The 22,630-nt window shown below is 38.4% G+C and overlaps 1 protein-coding gene across 1 annotated transcript in view; it reads right to left on the bottom strand.

Moving 5' to 3' along the window:
- The window catches only part of MBD2 (methyl-CpG binding domain protein 2), a 68,834-nt gene extending 48,596 nt beyond the window's left edge, over positions 1–20,238 (bottom strand). Inside the window, exons 1-2 of the mRNA XM_061169865.1 lie at positions 19,547–20,238; positions 5,113–5,272 (exon numbers count right to left, since the gene is read on the bottom strand). Coding sequence (XP_061025848.1) covers positions 5,113–5,272; positions 19,547–20,082 — 696 coding nt within the window. The 5' untranslated portion in view covers positions 20,083–20,238. The remainder of the gene's footprint in view (positions 1–5,112; positions 5,273–19,546) is intronic.
- Positions 20,239–22,630: the final 2,392 nt, after the last annotated feature.

Genomic DNA, 22,630 nt, shown 5'->3' with positions numbered 1-22,630 from the left:
ACCACATTCTCTTCATTCTCCTACTACTTTTTCTGGAAGTTCCTTCTTACTCCCCACACAACTACTTTATTCACTGCCTACAGTGTGACAAGATACTTTTCTGTTTGCCCCTATGTTGGGCGATCTCAATATGTTTTAGCAAACCACTATGACAGGAGTTCTCAAAGTGCGACCTGGGAAACCCTGGCGGTCCACAATTTCTTTTCAGATGTCCAAGAAACAAAAGTATTTTAACGCAATCTTCCTCACCAACCCCCTCCCCAAACCTGCTCTTCTTGTCCTACTTCCTACTGACCCCTGCCCCAAGTGACTCAAACCAGAATTGTAGCTAGCATCAACAATTCCCTCTCTCTACAATCATCAGGTACTCATATCTACTAATTTCTCTTGACTGAGTCTCACACCTTTTCATACCTCCTAATACAGCATTAATTCAAGCCATCATTATTTCTCTGGACTAAAACAACTCAAACTACTCTCCCTACTTCCAGTCTCCCCTTTTCCCAAATCGTACCTACTGGATATTCACCTATCCAATACCCAATCTGACTTCCACCATTACTACCAGCTCACTTGAGTTTCTCAACTTGCACAAATATTGCTCCCAAGATATATGAGCTCTCTACAAGAATTTGTTATTATTTTGTTGAAGATAATTAAAGCAAACACCTGCTAGATGGTCTGATTAAGTACTTAGGACACAACCATACAGAATCCAATGCTGTGTTTATAATCACAATAGCATACTACCATAAACCAAGGTAATTCATGAGAAAATAATGGCAGACTTATACAATTAATTCCTTCAAGAGAACATAATGCCTTTATTTCCAAATGTATCAAATTTGTGAAATGTGATGAAAGAACTGAGTCCTTCCAAGGTATTAGCAGAATTGACAAGTCAGGCTAAAATATAATTTGTTCCATACCATATTCATATTGTGAGCAAGCTGTAAAATATATGCCACATTAATGTTAGGGAACTTGAATTTTATTAGTTTTGTAGATTTAATTCATAAACATTTATTTCAGTGTTGTTAAGAGCTAGAAACACAAGGAATTCAGTTTAATATTTACACATCTGAAACATTAAAATAAATTTCTAGCAAGAAAACCAAGCTACTCAAGTTCCTTAAACATATCCTACACTGAGAAACACCGTACTCTTCTTTATCCAATCTTAAGACTGTTGTCTAATTTTTAAAGAAATGTATCTTTTTAAGAAATTAACTTCCTTCATAAAATGTTGAGGATTGTATCTCTAAAACACTGAAACATCTCCTCTTTGAAAAAGCAAAGCCTGCATAAATACCTAGACAATATTCAGCTTTCGAAGCAAAAGTTGTATTGAGAGGCATAGCTCTAGAACTGTGCAGTCCAATATGGTAGCCACTAGGCACATGTGGCTACTTAAACTTTAAATAAAACTGAAAGTTCAGTTATTCAATCACACCAGCCACATTTCAAGTACTCAACAGCCACATGTGGCTGGTGGCCAGAACATCTCCATCGTCACAGAAGCTGCTATTGACAGTGCTGCTCTACAACTTCTCCCTCTGAGTAAGCTTTGAGAAAGCTGCTCATGACGTCAACTATCAGCTCTAGCTTGATAACTTCCAAATCTTTCTCTAGTCTTTTTCCATTAACCTAATGGAATATCTTTAGTAACATACTCGATATTTCAATTCTACTTTATCAGCTGAAGAGATGGAAGTTGCGGCTGGAAATAATCAAGGCAGTGGCAAGAAAATCTATAAGGTACAATGTAATCAAGAATGGAACAGATTTTCAGGGTAAGGTTAAGACTGAGTTTGAGACAAACGGGAATAGGTACTGCAAAAACCTTAGTAAGTATCAATCGAAAGATAATTTCCACTCCATTGTACCCACCAATCCTAAAAGAATTAAAAACCATTTTGCAAAGATCTTCAAAAGATAAAACACACCTGAAGATATTCACCCAGTAAATTCCCCTTTGATATGAAAGATACATTAAAATCACAGTTTATAATCAGTCAATATAAACTACAATTTAGCCTGTTTCAAAGTTTATTTTGTTCATTACATTTCTAATTCTTTAAAGATACGAATCTTTAAAAAAATTTCACTCCTAGGTATACAGTCGAAGAAAACGAAAGCACTAATTTGAAAAGATACATGCACCCCAATGTTCACAGCAGCATTATTTACAATAGCCAAGATATGGAAGCAACCTAAGCATCCATCAACAGATGAATGGATAAAGAAGATGTGATATATAAAGATATACATATAGACAGATACACATACACACACACACACCCCTCAATACTACTCAGCCATAAAAAAAGAATGAAATTTTGCCATTTGCAACAATATGGATGGACCTGGAGGGTATTATGCTAAGTGAAATAAGTCAGACAGAGAAAGACAAATACTGTATGTTATCATTTACATGTGGAATCTAAAAAATAAAACAAACCAGTGAATACTAAGAAATAATAATACAATTAATAAAGCACTTCAGCCAGGTTCACAACTACATAGCAAAACACTACCTCAGATTCCTGTTTATCACTTTAAATCTCTCAATTTTCTCTATACTGTATTATTATAAAAAAATACCTAATATAGTTATTAATTACCCACAAACATGTTTTCTGCTTTATAGAGATATTTAATGTTGGTGTTACTCCAAAAGAGAGCGTACCTAAAAAAAAAAAAGGAAAAACTCCATCTTCTGTCTACTCAACTAAAATAAAATCAGATACAAAAATAAATCAGGCCCCCCAAAATTCAGACAGAGAGCTTCAGAAAACAATGATAATAAAAGGCATTTCCAAAATATGTATGGTATATTAATTTATTCAGTAAACATTTATGACCACTATAAACTTCTGGAATGAGGTGAATAATACACAAACATTCAGCAAACATTTATTAAGTACCTACCGTATGCTAGGCTTTGGACTAAATATACCAAAACAAAAGACATGGACCCTGCCCTCACGGAGCTCACAGTCTAGCTGAAGCCGACAAACAATCACAAATACAACGGCCAAGCACCAGGGAGGCATTATGGAAGGAAGGACTGGTTCTGCCTGGAGGATGCAGAGCGGCTTCACAGAGACGAGACAATGGAGCTGGGCCTTGGATGAGGAGCAGTTCACCAGATGGAGGGGGAGGGGGAAGCACATTCCAAGCAGAGGAAACAGCACATGAGCAAGCAGAATCTTGAAAGCACATGCCACGGTGCAGGATGACGAGCGGTCCAGCGCAGCTAGCGCGGAAAGGTGCACACAAACTAAAGAGACGAATTAGTTTTAGGTTTTTAGTGAATCATAACTACCAGGAAGTATATCTTCATATTACACTTAGCGCAGCTTAACTGTGATTCTGGTAACAACAGAGTAGTTTGAAAGCATTCCATTCATTTCATAAATATTTAAGCCCCTTCAAAAGACATCCAGCACTGTTCAGAGTTTTAAAAAGGCAGTTTCAGAAAAATAAATCGTAATTTTCCTCCCTACATTTAAGCAGCAAAATAAACCCAGAATAAAGACTTTCTTAAGCTGAAATCACCCAGCTTCGCCTCTACACACTCAAGGTCCCAACCTGAGCACCCCCGACTCCTACCACTACCTCATATCCTCCTTAACACCTTCAGAACCATCAACCCACAGTAACACCATAAGCGATACGGAGGCAATTCCAGCCTTCCCTTCCCGCTCTGCCTCTAAACATGGTACTTGCCCATGTCCCTTGGGAAACCATGCCAGGTAACTAACACAGTATGTGAGGAAACAGTGCATTCTCACCTCCACACCAATTTTTTGGAAATCAAACTATTGTTAAAAAAAAAAAAAAAAAGACAACCATTAAGCTAAATTCTGAAAAAAAGAGGGATATGAAGCAGAGACCCCATATTCTCCAGGAAAAGTAAAAGGTGAGGAGGAAGACAGCTTGGGTCAGAAAAGCTTCCTACACTGGCCACCAGGCAACACTGTTCACTGAGGTAGCTCGCTGCTTAGGAAGCTACAACGGGAACAGGAAAGGAACTTGCTAGGTAATTTCACATAAATTCCTGTTTACTCCTCACAACAACTAAAGGATAGATTTTATTACCTTAATTTTACAAATGAGAAATCTGAGGCCATCAGAGGTTAAACTTGCCCATGACTGCCTGAGCTGGTAAGTGGCAGAGCCAGTACATCAAAACATGCCCACCCCACTCCACATGCCGCCCCGGTTCCTCAAGTGAACGTGGCACTCCCAAGGGGCACGCAGGGCTACATCGGCCAAATATCTAGAAAGAAAAGCCCTTCCTTTTCCCTCCACCATTTTCATGGTCAGTGTGAGACAACGGTGGTGGCAACACACATACATGTGTCTCTCTGAAATTTAGAGGGAAAAAACTGGGGAAAAAAAAAAAGGTTATCTAAGATTAGTTGTTTCGGGGCCACGGGGAGGTGGGGAGCTTTCTCTGTAAAGATACTGGGTGCTTTAACACAATTAAATTAGCATCAGAATTCAAATGCTACTCATTTAAATTCCTGTACAATAAACCATCAACTAAGCAACTCAGTAAAAGTAAGAGCTAATGGAACAATCTCCAATCACAGTATTAGAATGAGAATATTATTCCTAAAGGTCACTATCCTCAACATCATCAAAAAGTCAAAATAAAAACTGCTCTTTCTCAAATCCTAATCCTGAAAATTAACAGGTAAGTATAAACTATGTGGTAGGTAAGGATACTTGCGCCACAATAAAATTTTGCCTCTTTCTGGGCAACAGGAACTATTTTAAGGGGGGGGGAATAAAGGAGACAATTAATATCAACAAAGAAATCTTTTGTAAATAGTCCCAATGGGCCAAAAGTGTGATGTATGTTGGCCTAGAGAGATACTGAAATGTTGTTTTCAACTGTGCACAATTTTACTTAGGCTATCTCTCTGTAAGCCAACTACCAGAAAATTAATCAGATATATAAGTCAAAATGCTTTGGAGGGGGAGGAGAAAAAAAAACTGGGAAATTCAGACAACCAAAATTCCAGTGACATAGTACAATGTAAGATACTTTTGGGAGAGCTTCTGGAATAGCACTCATTTGCTATAAGTAAATTAACCAACCTTATTTTGATTGAGAGGATCATTCCGCAGTCTCTGTTTGTTCTTCTGTAATTTACTAGGCATCATCTTTCCAGTTCTGAAGTCAAAACTGCTGAGGTCAACAGTATTTCCCAGGTACCTTGCCAACTGAGGTTTGCTTCTGAACTTCTTCCCACTTGGACTAGAAGAAAGATAACATTAATTGTACAAAAGACAACAATATTTACCCTAGATCACTACATAAATCTTTTCTTCATGCCTTCTTTTCTGCTCCCAATTATTATCACATCACGATTTTACATATTTTTTTTCAAAGAAATATTAGAAGTTTTAAAGGAACTTAATTAGAACTTTTTATCTCCTGTAAAAAGAGATAATGTGTCACCTAATATAATACTCCACTAGGTACACCCCTGGAGCACATAACAGATGTGAATACCGATTATCCCACTGGTCATTCACCCAGCAACCATTAACAGAATCCCAACCCAAACAGCATGCACAACACAATGTGCACACTGCAAACGTCTTCAATCTTACACATTTTCCAAATTAATTTTTGAATTTTTTTTTCTGTATTACATATACACAATGCCAACAGTAATCACAAAGAACTTCAAAACAAATTGTTCTGAAGTCAACAACTCTTGTTAACAACACATTTACACACTTGGAACCCATATAATCTTTGCGCTACCGATTCGAACTCATAACATTCACAACAGAAAAAAAAAACTGTTGAATTTTTGACAATATTTAAATGCTCCCTAACGTTACTGAAAGGAGAAAACTAAGGCAAACATTTGCAAATGTGTTTGTATGATGCTGACATGACTTTTGTTAGCCTAACTCTTATCTGAGAGAAGGGTATCAAGAATAACTTACTTCCTGTAAGAAAAACTGTCGAAGCTGGAAAATGACAGAAGTGCCAGAATTATATAGAGGGCTAAACTAAACTAGTCTTTTCTAAAAAAATTTTTCCCATATTGCACTGAAATGTAAGAAAAATTTTATAGGAAGAATACCCCAAAGTCTCATCTAATAAATTTTCTGAATCAAATGTGCTGGAATAAACTGCAGTGGGATATGTCACCAGAAGAGAATTGTGAGAATTCTCAAATACCTCTCAAAGAAGCCAATATGTCATATTGAGAACTTAACCTTGCACCAACTGACTACAGCAAAAGAAAAATAATTCAACAGGAAGACAAAAGAGAAAAGGCTGGAAAACCAAGCAATTTACATTTCCCTGGAACAGCAAAACTTCTCTCTGGGTCAAGTCCAAATCAACACACCCCAGTCTGTCACAAACTCCATGGTATTCTGCCACCACAGACTTCAACACAACTGAAGATCGTATCAACATTCTTTTTCCACAATCACATGACGTAGCTATTCCTGAAACACAATTCAAGGTATAGAATTCGGCCTGAAGATGAAGATAACAGCCAGTTAAGACCAGAATATAACAGAATAGAAAGAAGCAAACAACAACCAGAACACAGCAGAGGAAAGAATATAGAATTATGTATAAACAAACCTCAACTCCCATTCTAATCCAGATTTCCAAATACGCTCAGTATCACAAAATAAAATAGCACGTAACCCTCAATACTGTTTAAAACCTGAATCATTTCTGCTCACTGCAAACTTCCACCCCCAAACCTGATCTTCTTGTGTTGCCCTCTATTGTAGCATCCATCCCTCAGCCCACACATCCAATACCAAGTTCTAAACGTTCAGAGGCTCCCCAATGCTGACAAAATAGTTTTGCCTCCTTAATAGGACATCAAAAACCTTCCATCTGTTCAGGTTTTTTTTTTTTCCTGACTTTTTCCCACCAGCCTTGAACACGCCTCACGTTCTAAACTCAGTGTCACCAAAACATGCCATGTACCTTTGACTTCCAGCCATGTCTTTCCAGGTGGAAGGATGAGCATAAGCAATATCCTGTCTATCATAAAACTATTAAATCCTCCAAGCCCAGCTAAAATGTCACTGCATCTATGAAGTTGTCTGTGATTCTGCAAGCCCACTTAGAAATAATTCTACTATCCCTCAATTCTACTTCATTACAATTCTAAACATTCCCTTGATTAGTAAACAACCAAAGATTACGATGTCCCTTATTAAAACCCTCAAACATAACGTATATAGGCTAGTACTGAACAAAGTAACTTCTGAGAGCAAAAAAAAAAACCTCTCAGTTGAATAGTTAAGAACATGGTTTTCATTTGCAGACACATGGAACAGAAAAGTCTATGCTTATATAAAACTTACATTGTCTGGAATTCAAAAACTGAACTGGAAAATATTTTCATGGTTAATCTTATACTACATAAGAAATGAAGTATTACTAAAAAACCCAAGTTAATGAAAAATTGGTAAAGAGTACCCTGTTATTATATCACTTATATAATTATGAATAATTTTAATTAAGCTAAAATAGGCATATAGTCCTTATAATCAGATATTCCAGTTACTGGTAAATAAGATTCTGATAAACTGCTTGATATACAGATACAAGCATCTGTAATGCACAGCTACAAGTACTGGTCATACACACTGTTGCCTTCAGAACATGCTACAAGCCATTTTCTTCTCCATAACTGCTATAGCTTGTGCTCGGTGCTTTAAGGAAAGTCAACCTGGCTGCCCCAGGGGATTTTAAGACCAGGGACCTTCCTCTGCAGGAGATGAAGGCAAGCATATTAGAAAGGCAAGGCCCATGGGAATGGTTAAGCAGAAATTCTGTCCATAGGGACCATCGCACAACGGCAAAATGACTCTGGAAGTGGCCGAGGAAGTCAGTGCTAGATAAACAAAACGACTGTATGTCACTAAAGTGACTAAGTTATCATCTGTCTGCCCTCTAAGATGGCTGCTGTTAGGTAACAGTCTCAGACACACCAGGACTTAATGTGACTAAGCTTTTATTCTAAAAGCATCAAATTGTAACTTAGGGAAATTATTTTTTTTTAAACTCTAGTAGACTAGTGAAGGATATTAGTCACTTTCAGTTTTCTCTGCCCAAAGCGATTACTTCTAATCCTGGTAATGAAATACTAATATTTCACTTTCAACCACAAAAAATTTCCCTACCAACTGCCCCCTAGATCTGCCTATCCTGAGCCAACCTGTGATCTCACCTTTAACTTGTCCTCCCCACTAAATACCCTGAAGAAAAGTAACTATTAAATGAAAATCAAAAGCATGAGTTACATTTTTCCGGTTCATATTAGAACATTTCATCACTTGAACTATGTCTTTGCTTGCCTTCATTTTGATTAAGCTGTTTAAAGCAACTTTTTTTTAAAAATTGAAGTATAGTTGATTTAAAGCACTTTTTAAACCTAACTCTACCTTAGAGGTTTCTAACTATAGATTATCAAACGGAAATAAATTTTATTTGGCATCTGACTTTCAAATCTAAAAAAACTTTGAGATACCAGAAAGACTTAAATAACGGTCACCCTAACTTAGTAGTATTCCCATTATGTCACTCTATAAACTCATCTGTAAACAGCATTACTGGAGCTAGACAACTGTAATATGCCCTGCCAGTCTATGATATGAAAATTAACTCTCTGAAGACCGCTGCTTGCATGTGAAACTATACTCTGAAAATGAGTAGTAGAGCAAACGTATTTTTTCATGTTACTTTGGTAGAATGGATAATCATGATGTCTAGTCAAACCATTATGAGGAGACCAGAGGTCTGAGCAAACACAAGTATACCTTCAAACCAGTTTCTAACAGGATGAACTGTGGGGGTGGCGGCAACCAGAGTGGAAGAAGATGGACTGGCCTATCAGCAGGAAGGAGCATCGTGGACGGCAGATGGTTAGGTCTCCGGCTCAAGCGCAAGTTCTAAGGCGCATGGCTCTCCAACATCAGGAAGTGCTTTGTGGGGAATAATAAAAATTCTAGAAGCTACAGCACTGGAAAAGTTTGAGAATAAAGAAACATCAACTTTCTATTTTTTCTATCCCTCTAAGTGTTAAAATTTACTTGTTACTTACAAGAGTGTTAAGTACTTAAAGAAAGATTTCTCTAACTTTAAATAACAATTGTCTCCAGAAATCAAATTTTAGCTGAGACTGAAAATCTGAAATTAAAATTATCTTTTTGTACCTTAGTACAATCAGAAAACTGCCAAACCAATTAATTCGAAGAAATATATACCAATTTTTTCAAAACTACATGACATACACACAGGAAAATCCATCTAAAAGTCAGCTCCCAGTCCCCCTTAACTCCTTTCCTCCCAAACTTTAAATGTAGGCCTTTTCTAAAATGAACATCCTCAGCTCTCCTCTATAGTTTGTCCCAGGCAGAATTTATCTACTCTTATCTTATCTTAATATCTCCCATCTCTGATCAATTACAAAATCCAGTTCCTTCATAATCACCTTTGAATCCATCCTTCCTTTCCATTTCCATTGCCACTGCCTAAATCAAGTCTTTATCACCTCAAGTCTCAATCACCACAATAGGCTGATTTTCTATTTGCTAGCCTCTTTGCATCCTAAACTAGCCATACTGCTCTTCCTCAAACACCACTATTGACAAAGTTCCAGTTTAAATGCCTTCAACGGACTTCAACCCATTAGCAAAAGGGAACCAAACATTTTAGCCCTGCATTTGAGATTCTTTGTCATCTAGTCTTCTCTTAACCTTTCAACCCTATTTTCCACTCCTCTTACCCAGTGACTCCTGCCATATTGGTTTATTCAAGTCTGTTCTGAATCAATAGGCTGAATGATTTCCCTCTTCAGCCCTTTGCAAACCATGTATTTTACTTGGTCCAGCATGCGTGTCTCCACCCCCCAATCCCCAAGAGTCCAGAAACACTAATCCATCTTATACCTCTTCCACAAAGCCTTAACAGAACAAAGTAATAGGAATTACGTAAATAATCATGAACCGCCTGTTGGCATCTCTTGTAGTCTAGTTTGAAATACTGAGTTCTGTATGGCTGTAAAACTTCTACAAGTTCAAATCTTATCTTCACAAATAGCATACTGAAGTATAGTTATTAATGAATGAAATGATAGGACATCAAATGTGCTTCAAAATAATGAAGGCTGAGTCAGGGTAGTAGATGTGGGTATGGATGAAATAAGGCTGTCAACTGTTGAACTGGACACTTGGTAGTTCTTTATATAATTCTACTTTTGTATATATGTCTGAAATGTTCTATAATAAAATTCTTAAAATATAAACATTAAAGTATGCAAGCTATTTCCCCATGAAAACTGAAAAGTAGTTTTTAAAAAATATGAAGAGTTTGGGCAAGTAAACTGGAGCATGAAAGAATTTCCTTAGCAGCTGGGGTGGGGGCTGGGGTGGAGAATTATTTTTAAAGTATCAACAAGAAAAAAAATGTATTTACAATTTGGCTACTGATAAGATATGACAGCATTCCACCTTTTTCCTCGACTTAAATGTTTAAGGAATCACCACACAATTTTAAATGGTATGAAAGACCTTTAGTAGAATTCAAATTCTGTACCAATCATCCTTATTCCGTAAACTAGCATTTATTTAACAAAAATTATATGCAAAGAGTATATTATTGGTAGCAAATTCTATTATCTCTATATCATGGTTACGAATATGGTTAAAAAGTCAGGGTGATCCACTAAAAAATAAAAAATGAATGAACATAGAATTCTACCTAATCTCATCCCACTGCCACAAGCACTCACCTTCTGAAAAAGAAAAAACACTGGTTATTTTGGTTGAATTGGGGACTGAACACTGTTATGGAAATGTCAGAAATTAAGCATGTCTGGAAATTATTTCAAAATATAATGGGAGAGGTGGGAAGGGGACTGGATATTGATGAAACGAGACTGGACAGGAGTCGATAATTGTTAAAACTGGTAGACAAGTACATGAGGAATTCATTACACTTTTCTAACTAGTTTTGTTTTTGCGTATGTTTGAACTTTCCCATAATAAAAAAATATACATATAGATAGATAAGAACACCCAAAAAACAAACTATATTTCTTAAAAAGAGGTTAGGGGTCTCTGGAAAAGGCCTTTTTAAAGAAATGCATACATCACTGCATACATGTTAAAAAGAATTTTAAGTTCATTCATCCTTGCTTTAATCTATGGATTCCTCCAGTATGAAAAGAACTATGAAAGAAAATACACACATACACACACATGTGTTGGGGTGTGTGTACGTGTATATGTGTGTGCACAGACAAATATATTCAGAAAACAGAATGGAAGACAATGTATCAAAATATTAACAGTGATTCTCTTTAGAACTATATAAGGATTGTCATTTCTCTTTATATACTCTTCTGTATTTTCCCAATTTTCCACACTGAGCATGGGTTATTTTTATAATCAGGGAAAAAATGGAATATTTTTTAAACCTCTGATGAACTTGTATAACCTAAGCTCTACCCTAAACACATTTCAAAATACAACAAAATATTGCAAATCCTCACATAATTAACAAGCACATGCTTCTATTTATGCTGGGTAATTAAGTGAAGAGAAAGGAACAAAGATTTTACTGATCTATTGACCATCTACTACACGCCGAATGCCTTACATGTATTTTCATTTAATCTCACAAAATTCCATGAAGTAGAATTCCTACCCCTGATTTACAGTTGAGAAATCGGAAGCTTACAGAAGTTTAAAAATCTGTCCAAGTTAAAACAGTAAAGCAAGATTCAAGATTCAAGTCCCAATCTTCTGACTTAAAGTCCCTATTTTTATTCTAAACCAGTGCTATGCAAGTATAGTTTATGCACAGACTTACTTCAAACAAGGTCTTCAAATAAGTACAGAAATGGAGAGAAAGCATTTAGAAACTGCTATGGCAATATGACATGGTAAATTTATGACTTGTAGCATCTAACAATAAAAAGTTGCAATGTGTATTTCATATGTCCACTTTTGTATTATATTGCCCACTTCTGCTAGGGGCCTCCAGGAAAGATCTTTCTTTTTTAAAGAGATGCATACATCACTGCATACATGTTAAAAAGAATTCTAAGGACATTCATTTTTGCTTTAATCTATGGATTCTTTCAGTATAAAAAGAAGAGGAGGGCTTCCCAGGTGGCGCAGTGGTTAAGAATCTGCCTGCCAAGGCAAGGGACACAGGTTCGTGCCCTGGTCCGGGAAGATCCCACATGCGGTGGAGCAACTAAGCCCGTGCACCACAACTACTGAGCCTGCGCTCTAGAGCCTGCAAGCCACAACTACTGAGCCTGCCTGCTGCAACTACTGAAGCCTGCGTGCCTAGAGCCCGTGCTCCACAAAAGAAGCCATCGCAATGAGAAGCCCGTGCACCGCAACGAAGAGTAGCCCCCGCTCGCCACAACTAGAGAAAGCCGGCGTGCAGCAACATAGACCCAGCACAGCCAAAAAATAAAAAAAATTAAAAAAAAAAAAAGAAGAGGAAAAGAATATCAAGATACAGTAGTCAAAAATCATCAAGAGGATGATGTTCTTCTTCCTCACATTTGTAAATCACTAATAATTGTTCCTGACAAATGCTAAGTGTTCAATTTTTAAGATCTAATTTTAAATTATATTTACTATCATTTGCATTTACACACTGCTTATGTAGTCAAGTTCCCAAACAAATGAGTTTGAATTTATACTCTAATAAGATAAGGCAACATCATAAGATCCACATATATTATTCAAATTTCACCCTATTTCATACTTCTCCTTCCTTGAGAAGTTTTAGTTTTTAGAAGTTCTGACAAAATTAAGTAAAACTTCATTTTTCAATTTGCCTAGTCATTTCTTAGTGGAAATGGCAAACAACAATAAAAGATCAACAGACAAGAGCTGCAAGTAATACCTATCAAGTCAAACAGTAAATCCATGAAATAAGAGTTGATGACTTACTTCTAATTCATCATGCTGGGCTAAGAAATCTCAAATACAAGCTAAACATTATGAATCTCTATTAGTCCCACTATAAAGTGTAAAACAAAAACAAAGCAAAAAAAATCATCATCAACTTCACAAATCATCTGCTTCTGTTCCACTAATTAAAGTTAAATTACGAAAAATTAATTGTGACTCTATATTTCACAAATGAAATTTTAAAGCAATTTGAAAAAAATCATACATCAGTTTCTGTTGGAAATTATTTTTAGAATGTACGTGTATCGGTTCCTTTTGAGCTATGTATTTCCTCTACTACAGGTATTATGCATGTTCTGGCAGGTGAGACTTTGCATGTCAGACTCTAAAAATCGGATGTAGGACAGATGGCAATGTTGCAACCTAACAGAAATCCCTCTAGCACATCACAAAAGGATGTGATGGTACAGTTGAGAAAAGAATTATCAGAGCACAATTTCCACCACACCTATGTCTTTTATTTCTGGATTCAGGCTTCAATCAGGCATTATCAAGAAGAGACTAAAAGCAAGTTAAACTTTCAATTACGCAATAAGCATTTAATAAATACTGTATTTTGTTCCTTTCTCCAACTAAAGGGATTTTTTTTTTAATTGGTCTGTAGGATACATTTCAACTGTATCTCAACTCTGAAAGAAACATATAAAGCTTTTCCCAGGAACCATATAAAACTATCTCATAAGCTGCATTTAGCCTGCAAGTTACAATGTGATTTCTTCTAATTTAAGTGAAAGCTTTTAAAATGAAGAAGATCTATATAGCTTGCTCCTTGGCGAATGTGTTGCCTATCTGAATAGCTGATAAATAAGAGGGGCAACCCTAGGATAAACAAGAAAAAGAGAAAGAGAAATACTTCTGAACAAAATGGTCACTTCCGTTACCCAGAAAAAAACTGCTTTAATTATGTTAATTTACCACAATTTTTCCATTTTTTTTTTGCCCTTCAATATTACATAGAACTAACTGGAAGATCATCTTTTGGTACAATAGCTTCACTGCGAAATAGGATTTAAAATGTACCCCTTGTCAACTTCAGGATGCAAGCATAATAGTAAATAATTACATTATTTTAGTGGTACACCAAGTTTAATAAAGTAGATTAGGCAAGAGATGTTGCAATATTTCAGAATATAACTAGAGATCTCTATGTGAGGCAGCAGCAGAGCAGGGTAGCTAAGAGTTGTGGGGTTAAACCACCTGCCTCAGGATTCTAACTCTGCACCTACTAGCAGTACAACCTCAAGCCTATTACTTAACTTCTCTGTCCTAACTCCCCACCTATAAAATGGAGATGATTGTACAGCACAACATCACAGGTAATATAAAGCAAAGGCTAAGAGGTGATTTAAGCCCTGTTTTACAAAATTTTACGTGCCATGTATCAAACACTTATTTAGTATCTGTGTGTTCAGCACTGTGTCTGGGGGGAGGAAGACAGCTATGTGAGAAAGCCACAGGTTCTAGGGAAATGAACAACAGAGTAATACAGAAGACACCACGTTTCACTACATAGGGATGACCAGAAAGAAAATATTATGGAGAACGACAGTTTACTGAATGTCAGCGAGACTTCAATTAAGAACTGTGACCCTTGCAACTATACTCCAATAAAAATTATAAAAAAAAAAAAAAAAGAACTGTGACCCTTGGTCCACTGAGCTAGTTTTTTCCAACAACGACTACAAGGGAGAGTCTATTATTTTTAAACCAAAAAAAAAAGAGGGAAAGAGCCTAGTTGAACTTTGACATCCTCAATGATTCAGAATTCATGCCCTCAAAAACCATACCAGCCTTTCATAACAAATGAGATACGCTTACAGACTTTTTTAAACCTATTTATATGTTCAGTCCATACAACTTGAGTTATTTAATGAACTGTTTTCCTTAGTCCTTAAACATATCCAAAGCTTTAAGGGATCTACATATTTATTTTGGTGTTCTGGAATTGAATCCTTATAGCACTATGCGGTACAGGTACAATCATACCAGTTTTACAAACAGAGAAACCACAGCACTGGGAAGTGTAAATGACATGCTCAAGGCTGCACCATTGGTAAATGCAGAGGTAGAATACCAGTTCCAGACCTTAACCCCCTGTGCCCTGCTGCTTTCCCTGGAGACTCCTACTTTTATCATCTCACTCATGATTTAAAGCCCTCAATTATATTGCCTCTGAGTCCTCTTCTTTCCAGATCAAGGTGAAATCTCTTTAGTCTCTCATCATGCATCTGCTCCTTAATGATTATTTTAATTGTTCTCTGGTTCCATTTTATCTTTTCAGAGAAGTGATCAGGTGTGAATGTATCATAATTTGATAAAAGAGTCAAAAATGGTTACTATTATGTTTCCAATACCCAACCAGATGATATTTTACGGCAGCAGCTGTAGCAGTTTACCATGACTCCCAGGCCTTTAACCCAGTTATAACCAGAAGTCTAGAACCCAACAGGACACCGATACAGAGCTCACACCAAGGTTAAGCATAGACTTGATTTTTAAAAAGGCATAAGACAGCTACTAAAGGTTCCTCTGCAGAGGAAAACAATATTTCAAAAATATCAATCTGCAAGTGCAAGAACCAAAAACTAGAAATGACAGGAGTCAAGTAGACAGGTAAGAAAAGTATTGTTCAAATAATGGGCTCATGTGATGGCAATGAACTTTTTCAGAAACTCTACCAATGGATCCAACGCTTGATGAAACCACACCCTTTTAAAAAACGAACTTTGGATGATCATATACAAACTGTCACAGTACTATCAGTAATCCTGACAGAAGGCATAATTATATTGCTTAACTAGCAACCAGAGGCATACCTTCCTATTAGAACTTGGCAATCTCAGAAAGCAGCAAAAAAAGAAAAAAATTCTACCAAAATTTGAGGCTTTCTCAATGAGCTTAAGTCCAATTAATAATTGTAAGACACACCCTGCGTTAACAGGCACAGATTTGTTTAAATTAATCTTCCCATGGGCAAGCTAAATCAGGAGTTAGCATTATTAGAATCTATGTGCACACAACTGTGTGCAGGTGTTCACATTACCAACGGAAGAGTTGACTCTTAACCCACCTATTAACAGATATGGCTAGTATTTTGTGAGCTACTGGTTTTTAATGAGTGGCAGGTATACGGGGATGCTAATATTCAAAGCAGTGACACTGCGGATTGAAAAATAGTGTGTTCACCTCTAATATGAGTAGCTGACTTCCAGCATTCATCACTGAAAGCAGAAGTCAAAGTCAGAGTAACTACTATATCACAAGTATCACATCACACTCTATGTGTCCTCCTGTCGCAGAATGTAACCTCTCAGAATGAAATCAAGACTGGATGTTACAATCTTGTAGAGTAACTAAGCTTTGTAGGTAGACAACAAACAATAGACAACACTCCCTCCAGCCCTGAACTAAGCACATGTGGCACAAATCTGTTCAATGTGTCTTTTCATTTGGCATAAACAAGTAAAAAGCAAATCATGTTGCACTGTCTCATAAAAAGGCTTTAAGGGACTTCCCTGGTGGCTCAGTGGTTAAGAATCTGCCTGCCAAGTCAGGGGACACAGGTTCGAGCCCTGGTCCAGGAAGATCCCACATGCTGTGGAAAACCCGTGCGCCACAAATACTGAGCCTGCACTCTAGAGCCCGCGAGCCACAACTACAGAGCCCTCGTGCCACAACTACTGAAGCCTGAGTGCCTAGAGCCCGTGCTCCGCAACAAGGGAAGCCACCACACTGAGAAGCACACACCGCAATGAAGAGTAGCCCCCGCTCGCCGCAACCAGAGAAAGCTGGCGCGCAGCAACGAAGACCCAGTGCAGCCAATAATAAAATAAATAAATAAATTTATTTTTTAAAAAAGACTTTAATTTTATAAATTAAATAAATTTTTAAAAAGACTTTAATTTTATGAATTTATTTATTAAATAAATTTATTAAAAGACTATTTATTTAATAAATTTATTAAGACTTTAATTTTATAAATTTATTTATTAAATAAATTTATTTTAAAGACTTTAATTTTATAAATTTATTAAATAAATTTATTTTAAAAGACTAATTTTATAAATTTATTAAATAAATTTATTTTTAAAAAGACTTTAATTTTATAAATTTATTTTATTACTGGCTGCATTGGGTCTTTGTTGCTGCATGCAGGCTACTCTTCATTGCGGTGCGCGGGCTTCTCATTGCAGTGATTTCCCTTGTTGCGGAGCACAGGCTCTAGGCGCACAGGCTTCAGTAGTTGTGGCACGTGGGCTCAGTAGCTGTGGCTCGTGGGCTCTAGAGGGCAGGCTCAGTAGCTGTGGCGCACAGGCTTAGCTGCTCCGCTGCATGTGGGATCTTCCTGCACCAGGGCTCGAACCCGTGTCGCCTGCACTGGCTGGTGGACTCTTAACCACTGTGCCACCAGGGAAGCCCCAGACTTTAATTTTAGAGAGTAATTATTACACTACTGGTTTGTGATTCTTCACAGGATGAATTTGTTTAGAAAGTTTTAGATTGATTATACCAGTTTTTCTACCATAAAATAATCTATTGAGCTTGTATAGAAAAGTTAACATCGAAAATTTACAACACATTAAAAAAAAGGTGACCACACATCAGAATGAGCGCTACAGCAATCTGCCTTTTTAAAATAACTTTTCCAGGTACTGCAAGAACAGCAACAAAAAAGCTTCGCAGTAACCAAAAGTAAGTTCGAACAAATACATCATACCAAAACCAAACAAACCATATCCCAGGAGAAATGCCACAGGGAGTGAAATTCAAAGTTGAAGATGCTCTACTGAGAATAGACTAGTCACTTATTCCTCAAGGAGTTCAATCCCAGACACAGAATGTTCTTGTCAAATATAACTGGCTAAAAGACATCAAAACAGAGTTTACATAAAGAAGGTTATGCATACTACTTGCTTAAAAAGGAAACAGAAAGAGCTGTTAACGAAAGAATATGCAAAAATGAACAATTGTGAAAAGCACTACATGAAACAAGTGAACTTGAGAGTAACCATTTGTTCCACAATAACTTTCTTAGCGTTATTGAAATAAACTTAATATGTAATGATGGGGAAATACAAAACAAGATTATCACCTTTGTATGTTTAAAATAAGTTGTCTAATTATCATTTAAGATTTCAAAATGAGTGGTCTCGGATTAAGTGACAAAATAAGTTCTAATGCAACACCACTTTCATTTTATTTTTTTTTTTACTTCAATAGGTGAAGTAACTTCACTGAAACTACTCTTCCATATATTTGAGCAACTATCAGGAATATGTTCATATTTACATGTTACACCAGTAGTGATCACATTCTTGTGTGTATGTATATATGTACATACTCATATACACATATACACGTATTTTTTTAACCTCAAATCTATTTAAGAATATTTTCAATTCATAAACATTGTATTTTGTGTGTGTGTGTGTATATATATATATATACTTTTACCCAGGGGTAATGTATTAAACCTACTTGATGTTGGAAAAAAGGAAATCCTTCCTACCATACTCCAATGGCTAAATGGCAGACAACAACACCCATATATCGTCCCTGAAAATGATTCAATTAGCCCACAAACATGGCCCTCCAAGCCACTGAGTAAAACATGTTTATATTTATATTCTCTTCGAGAAATGGGACTGTTTATAAGAAAAGTTAGTAAATTTGTTGTTAAGAAAATTCCATTGGTATCAATAGCCAAAGACCCTTCCCTGAGCTTACTGGGTCGGACAGCATGACCACAGGATTCACCATCAAGGTGAAAACCTGTTATCATTCAGACCAAGTTTTCTCAATCCAGCACTTGTGACACTTGGGGCCAGATAATCCTTTGTTGTGAGGGCTGTCCTGTGTATCGTAGAATGTTTAGCAGCATCTCTGGCCTCTACCCGCTAGATGCCAGTAGCACCCCCTTCCAAGGTGTGACAACCAAAAATGTCCCCAGACATTACCGAATATCCCCTGGAGGACAAATTTTGGTCTAGGAGTCTAACAATGTATTACAGTGTTTCGTTTCAAAAGGGAGTAAATTCTGCAACACCAAGAAACTACAGGCATTCCAAGTGGCTACTTCATAAGAAACTTTCGTGGATCCCACAAAGCAACTGAAACCTTGTTACTGTAGATACCTCATTCTTCCACATGTGCATGATTAAACACTCTTGTGATGATGAATCTGGGACAGGAGCCAACAGTGACTGGTTTTATAGTTTCGATGAATTACACCTTCTTTTAACCCTTCAGAGGAATAATCATCCCTGCCAGAGTAACCCTTCTTTCCGCAAACCATTTTCCCCAACACTTAACCCATAAGAGGCCCTCCTATGAGCTCTCACCATTCAGACATTGTGACTGTCACTGCACTGGGGTCAACTCTCACCCAAGGGCTCGGGCACCTTCTACTACCAGGCCGGTCTGTCTCTGCCACTCCCCTCTGGCCCCTGCTCTCCTCTTGACATCCCCTAACAGGTCAGCTCTCGACCCTTGACCCCGGCCTGACCCTGCCGCCCCCTCCCCGCCCCCAAGGCGGTACCTGAAGTAGTAGACATCGCTCTTGCCGGCACTGAGCCCAGATTTTCGGATCACTTCCTCCTTCTTCCATCCGGGGGGGAGGGCCGGGCAGTCCATCCTCTTCCCGCTCTCCGTGGCCCGGGGTCCCCTGGGCCCCGGTCCCGCGCTCCCCGACGGGAAAGGGACCGGCTCCCGCCGGGGGGCGCCGCCGCCACCGCTGCCGCCGCAGCCGCCGCCGTCGCCGCCAAGGCCGCTGCCGCCACTCTGGGGACGGCCGCGGCCCCGGCCCCGGCCCCGTCCCCGTCCCCGGCCACGGCCCCGGCCCCGGCCACGGCCACAGACGCCGCCGCCCCGGCCCGCCTGCTTCCACCGCCCCCGGCCACGGCCGCCGCCCCGAGCGCCTTCCCTGCGCACGCCGCTCACCGGGGACGGGGCGAGCGCGCAGCCCTGGCCCCCCTGCTCTATGGCGGAGTCGCCGCCAGCGCCGCTGCCGCCCGCCGCGCTCTCCCCCTCCTCCTGCTCCGGGCAGCAGCGGCCTCCCCCCGGGTGCGCGCGCATCCAGCCCCCTCCCCAGCCGGCGCTGCGCTTCTTCCGTAACCGAGCCCTTGGAATCCCGGAGACCCGCCCCGCCCGCAGCGCGGCGCGCGGGGGACGCGCGCAAGCATCATAGAGCGGGCGCGCACAGAGAGGCCCTCCCGCCCGGGGCGTGGCCCCAGCCACCGCCTCTTAGGTCCTCCAAGCGGTCAGGGCGGCCATCTTGTCTCCGCCTCCTCGAGGACACGCCCCCCAGCCCCACCCGCTCCGCCCCCGGCCGCGCCCTTCCGGCCTCCACCCCCACGAGGCGCGCGATTTGGGCCCAGAGTCACTTGTAGAGAAATGTCAGGACTGCGGTTGTTTCAAACTGGGTTAACCTCTCTCACTGTATGATTTTACCTACGTTTGCTTCCCAATTAAAGAGCAACAAACAAAATGTATCTCATATTTTATGTTTACTATGTAAATATGAGACTATTCATTTAACAGCATAGAAGATACCCCCTTTCCTGCCTCGACATCGTAGCTTGCCAGGGAGCTCAGATTGATGGATTGAGTCGAAGTGTCCCCATAGAGGAGTATCACTATCCTCCAGAGTCTGGCTTCCGGGCCTTAGGACCCTGGATTGATTATTCTCTTAGAACTTTGTAAGGCTACAGGAAGGTAAGCGACAACTTGGAAAGTTCCCTCCAGTTCTACAGGTTTTACCGCTAAATTCCCCATAAAATGATCAGAATTCCTGAATCCACCTAGAATTTACCAAATTTCTCAGGATCTTTTCTTAATTTGTACTTCCTTGTCTAATGACCTTTGACAAATATCAATGGCCTTTGACTTGGTAAATACACCTTTATGTTGAAAGACCAATTTAACACACTGTCACCAGCCTTTAGGAATCTGGATGGAATTCACTTGGACCTGCCAACTCATTGTTCAGGAGTGATTTTTAAAGAATAATACCAAATTGATTAAGAAAACTGATTGCCATTTCGGAGGAGCACAGTTTCTATATCTTTGTTTAACCTTTTGAAATTCAAGATGATATATTATGAAATGTTTGGAATACTGAAAATAGTGTTCAATTATCTTCAGTTTTTGGACACGTGGGACCTAAAAGTTGAGGGCCAAGTTTAATGGATAGGAAATATTGATTAATATAAAATAATGGAAAATCTAAATTTATTTGATTTGCCTTTGCAGCATATTCAAACACCAGCTCAAACACACAAACTTGTCTATCTCTGAGCTTGATCTTAGACTTCTTTTAATGTCCTTGAGTTGAGATACACTAAGCTATAGCTTCCTCCATGAAATCTGTCTAGAAATGTGTCTAGCAAAGAGTTGGAAAGTCAAGTTCTCAGGAGAGAGGTCAGTGCTGGAGACATGCATTTAGAAGTCATCTTGTGAAAGTGACAATTGAAGGAAACCCTGCAAGTAAATAAGATCGCCAAGGAAGAGTATGCATGGTAAAATAATCAATTAACTAATTAATTAAAATCTTAAAAATAATAATAAAAAAAGAAAGAGGAACCAAGAACTGAATCTTAAGGAACACCTACGTTTAAGGCTCAGGTGAAGGAGTAAAAGTCAGAGAATTATGAGATCAAAGTTTGGATAACAGGGAATTCCCTGCTGGTCCAGAGATTAGGACTCCATGCGTCCACTGCTGGGGGCCCAGGTTCAATCCCAGGTCCGGGAACTAAGATCCCACAAGCCACACGGTTCGCAAAACAACAACAAAAAAAAAAAAACAGAAAAAAACAACCTCTGTAAGAGGAAGGGCTTTGATATTCACACCTAATTAAAAACGAAAGGATAAATGTGAGCAAAAAATCTCAGTAGAAATGGTAGTTGAGATAAGAGATAGGAAAAGATATACTTTTGGAAATATTTACCTTTCCATGCTGTGTCTAACAAGGCTATAGATTAAATGATCTAATGGATATAAAAGCATGTTTAAAAGAATAAATCACTATCATTTTAAGGTAATTACTTTGACTTCTATTAACAGATTCTATATGCTAAATCCCGCTAGACATAGTGGAATGTTCCCTCTGTTAAGAAAAATCTCATTTAGAGCATTTCAAAAGCTTTTCTGGTCACATTTGAATTTTTCTGTTGTGATACCATAAACCAAAGTATAAAAACAAACAAAAAACATTTATTCTCCCACTAAAAGAAGAAAATAGTGTAATTAAGTAAACATTAAATTCTCACAGGGATTAGATTGACACCTAAAAGTATTGAGGATAAATGCTAAATACCTAAGAGATAGGTCCTTTTGTTTCCCTTAAAATACTGGACAAATAATAACCCTTTTCTAATTCTGAGAAAATGCATTTTGTATCACTCCTCGAAGAATAGCAACATTGTTTTTCTCAGGCAGGACAGCTGTGACCAAACTTTTCAATTTTATCTCTCTTACAGTGGAAAAGGTCTTGCTGGCTTCACCTAATGGAAAAAGTGAAAGACAACAAGAGAGAATTATGTATGAAATCTGGCCCATTAAGCAAACAATAGAGATTTAACCACCTCTGATCTCTTACTCCCAGATGGAAAAGCAGGTGCTGAA

This window comes from Eubalaena glacialis, chromosome 15 (assembly GCF_028564815.1).
Source record: "Eubalaena glacialis isolate mEubGla1 chromosome 15, mEubGla1.1.hap2.+ XY, whole genome shotgun sequence".
In the NCBI taxonomy this organism is placed as follows: domain Eukaryota; kingdom Metazoa; phylum Chordata; class Mammalia; order Artiodactyla; family Balaenidae; genus Eubalaena; species Eubalaena glacialis.
This window is presented reverse-complemented; position numbering and strand designations above follow the sequence as displayed.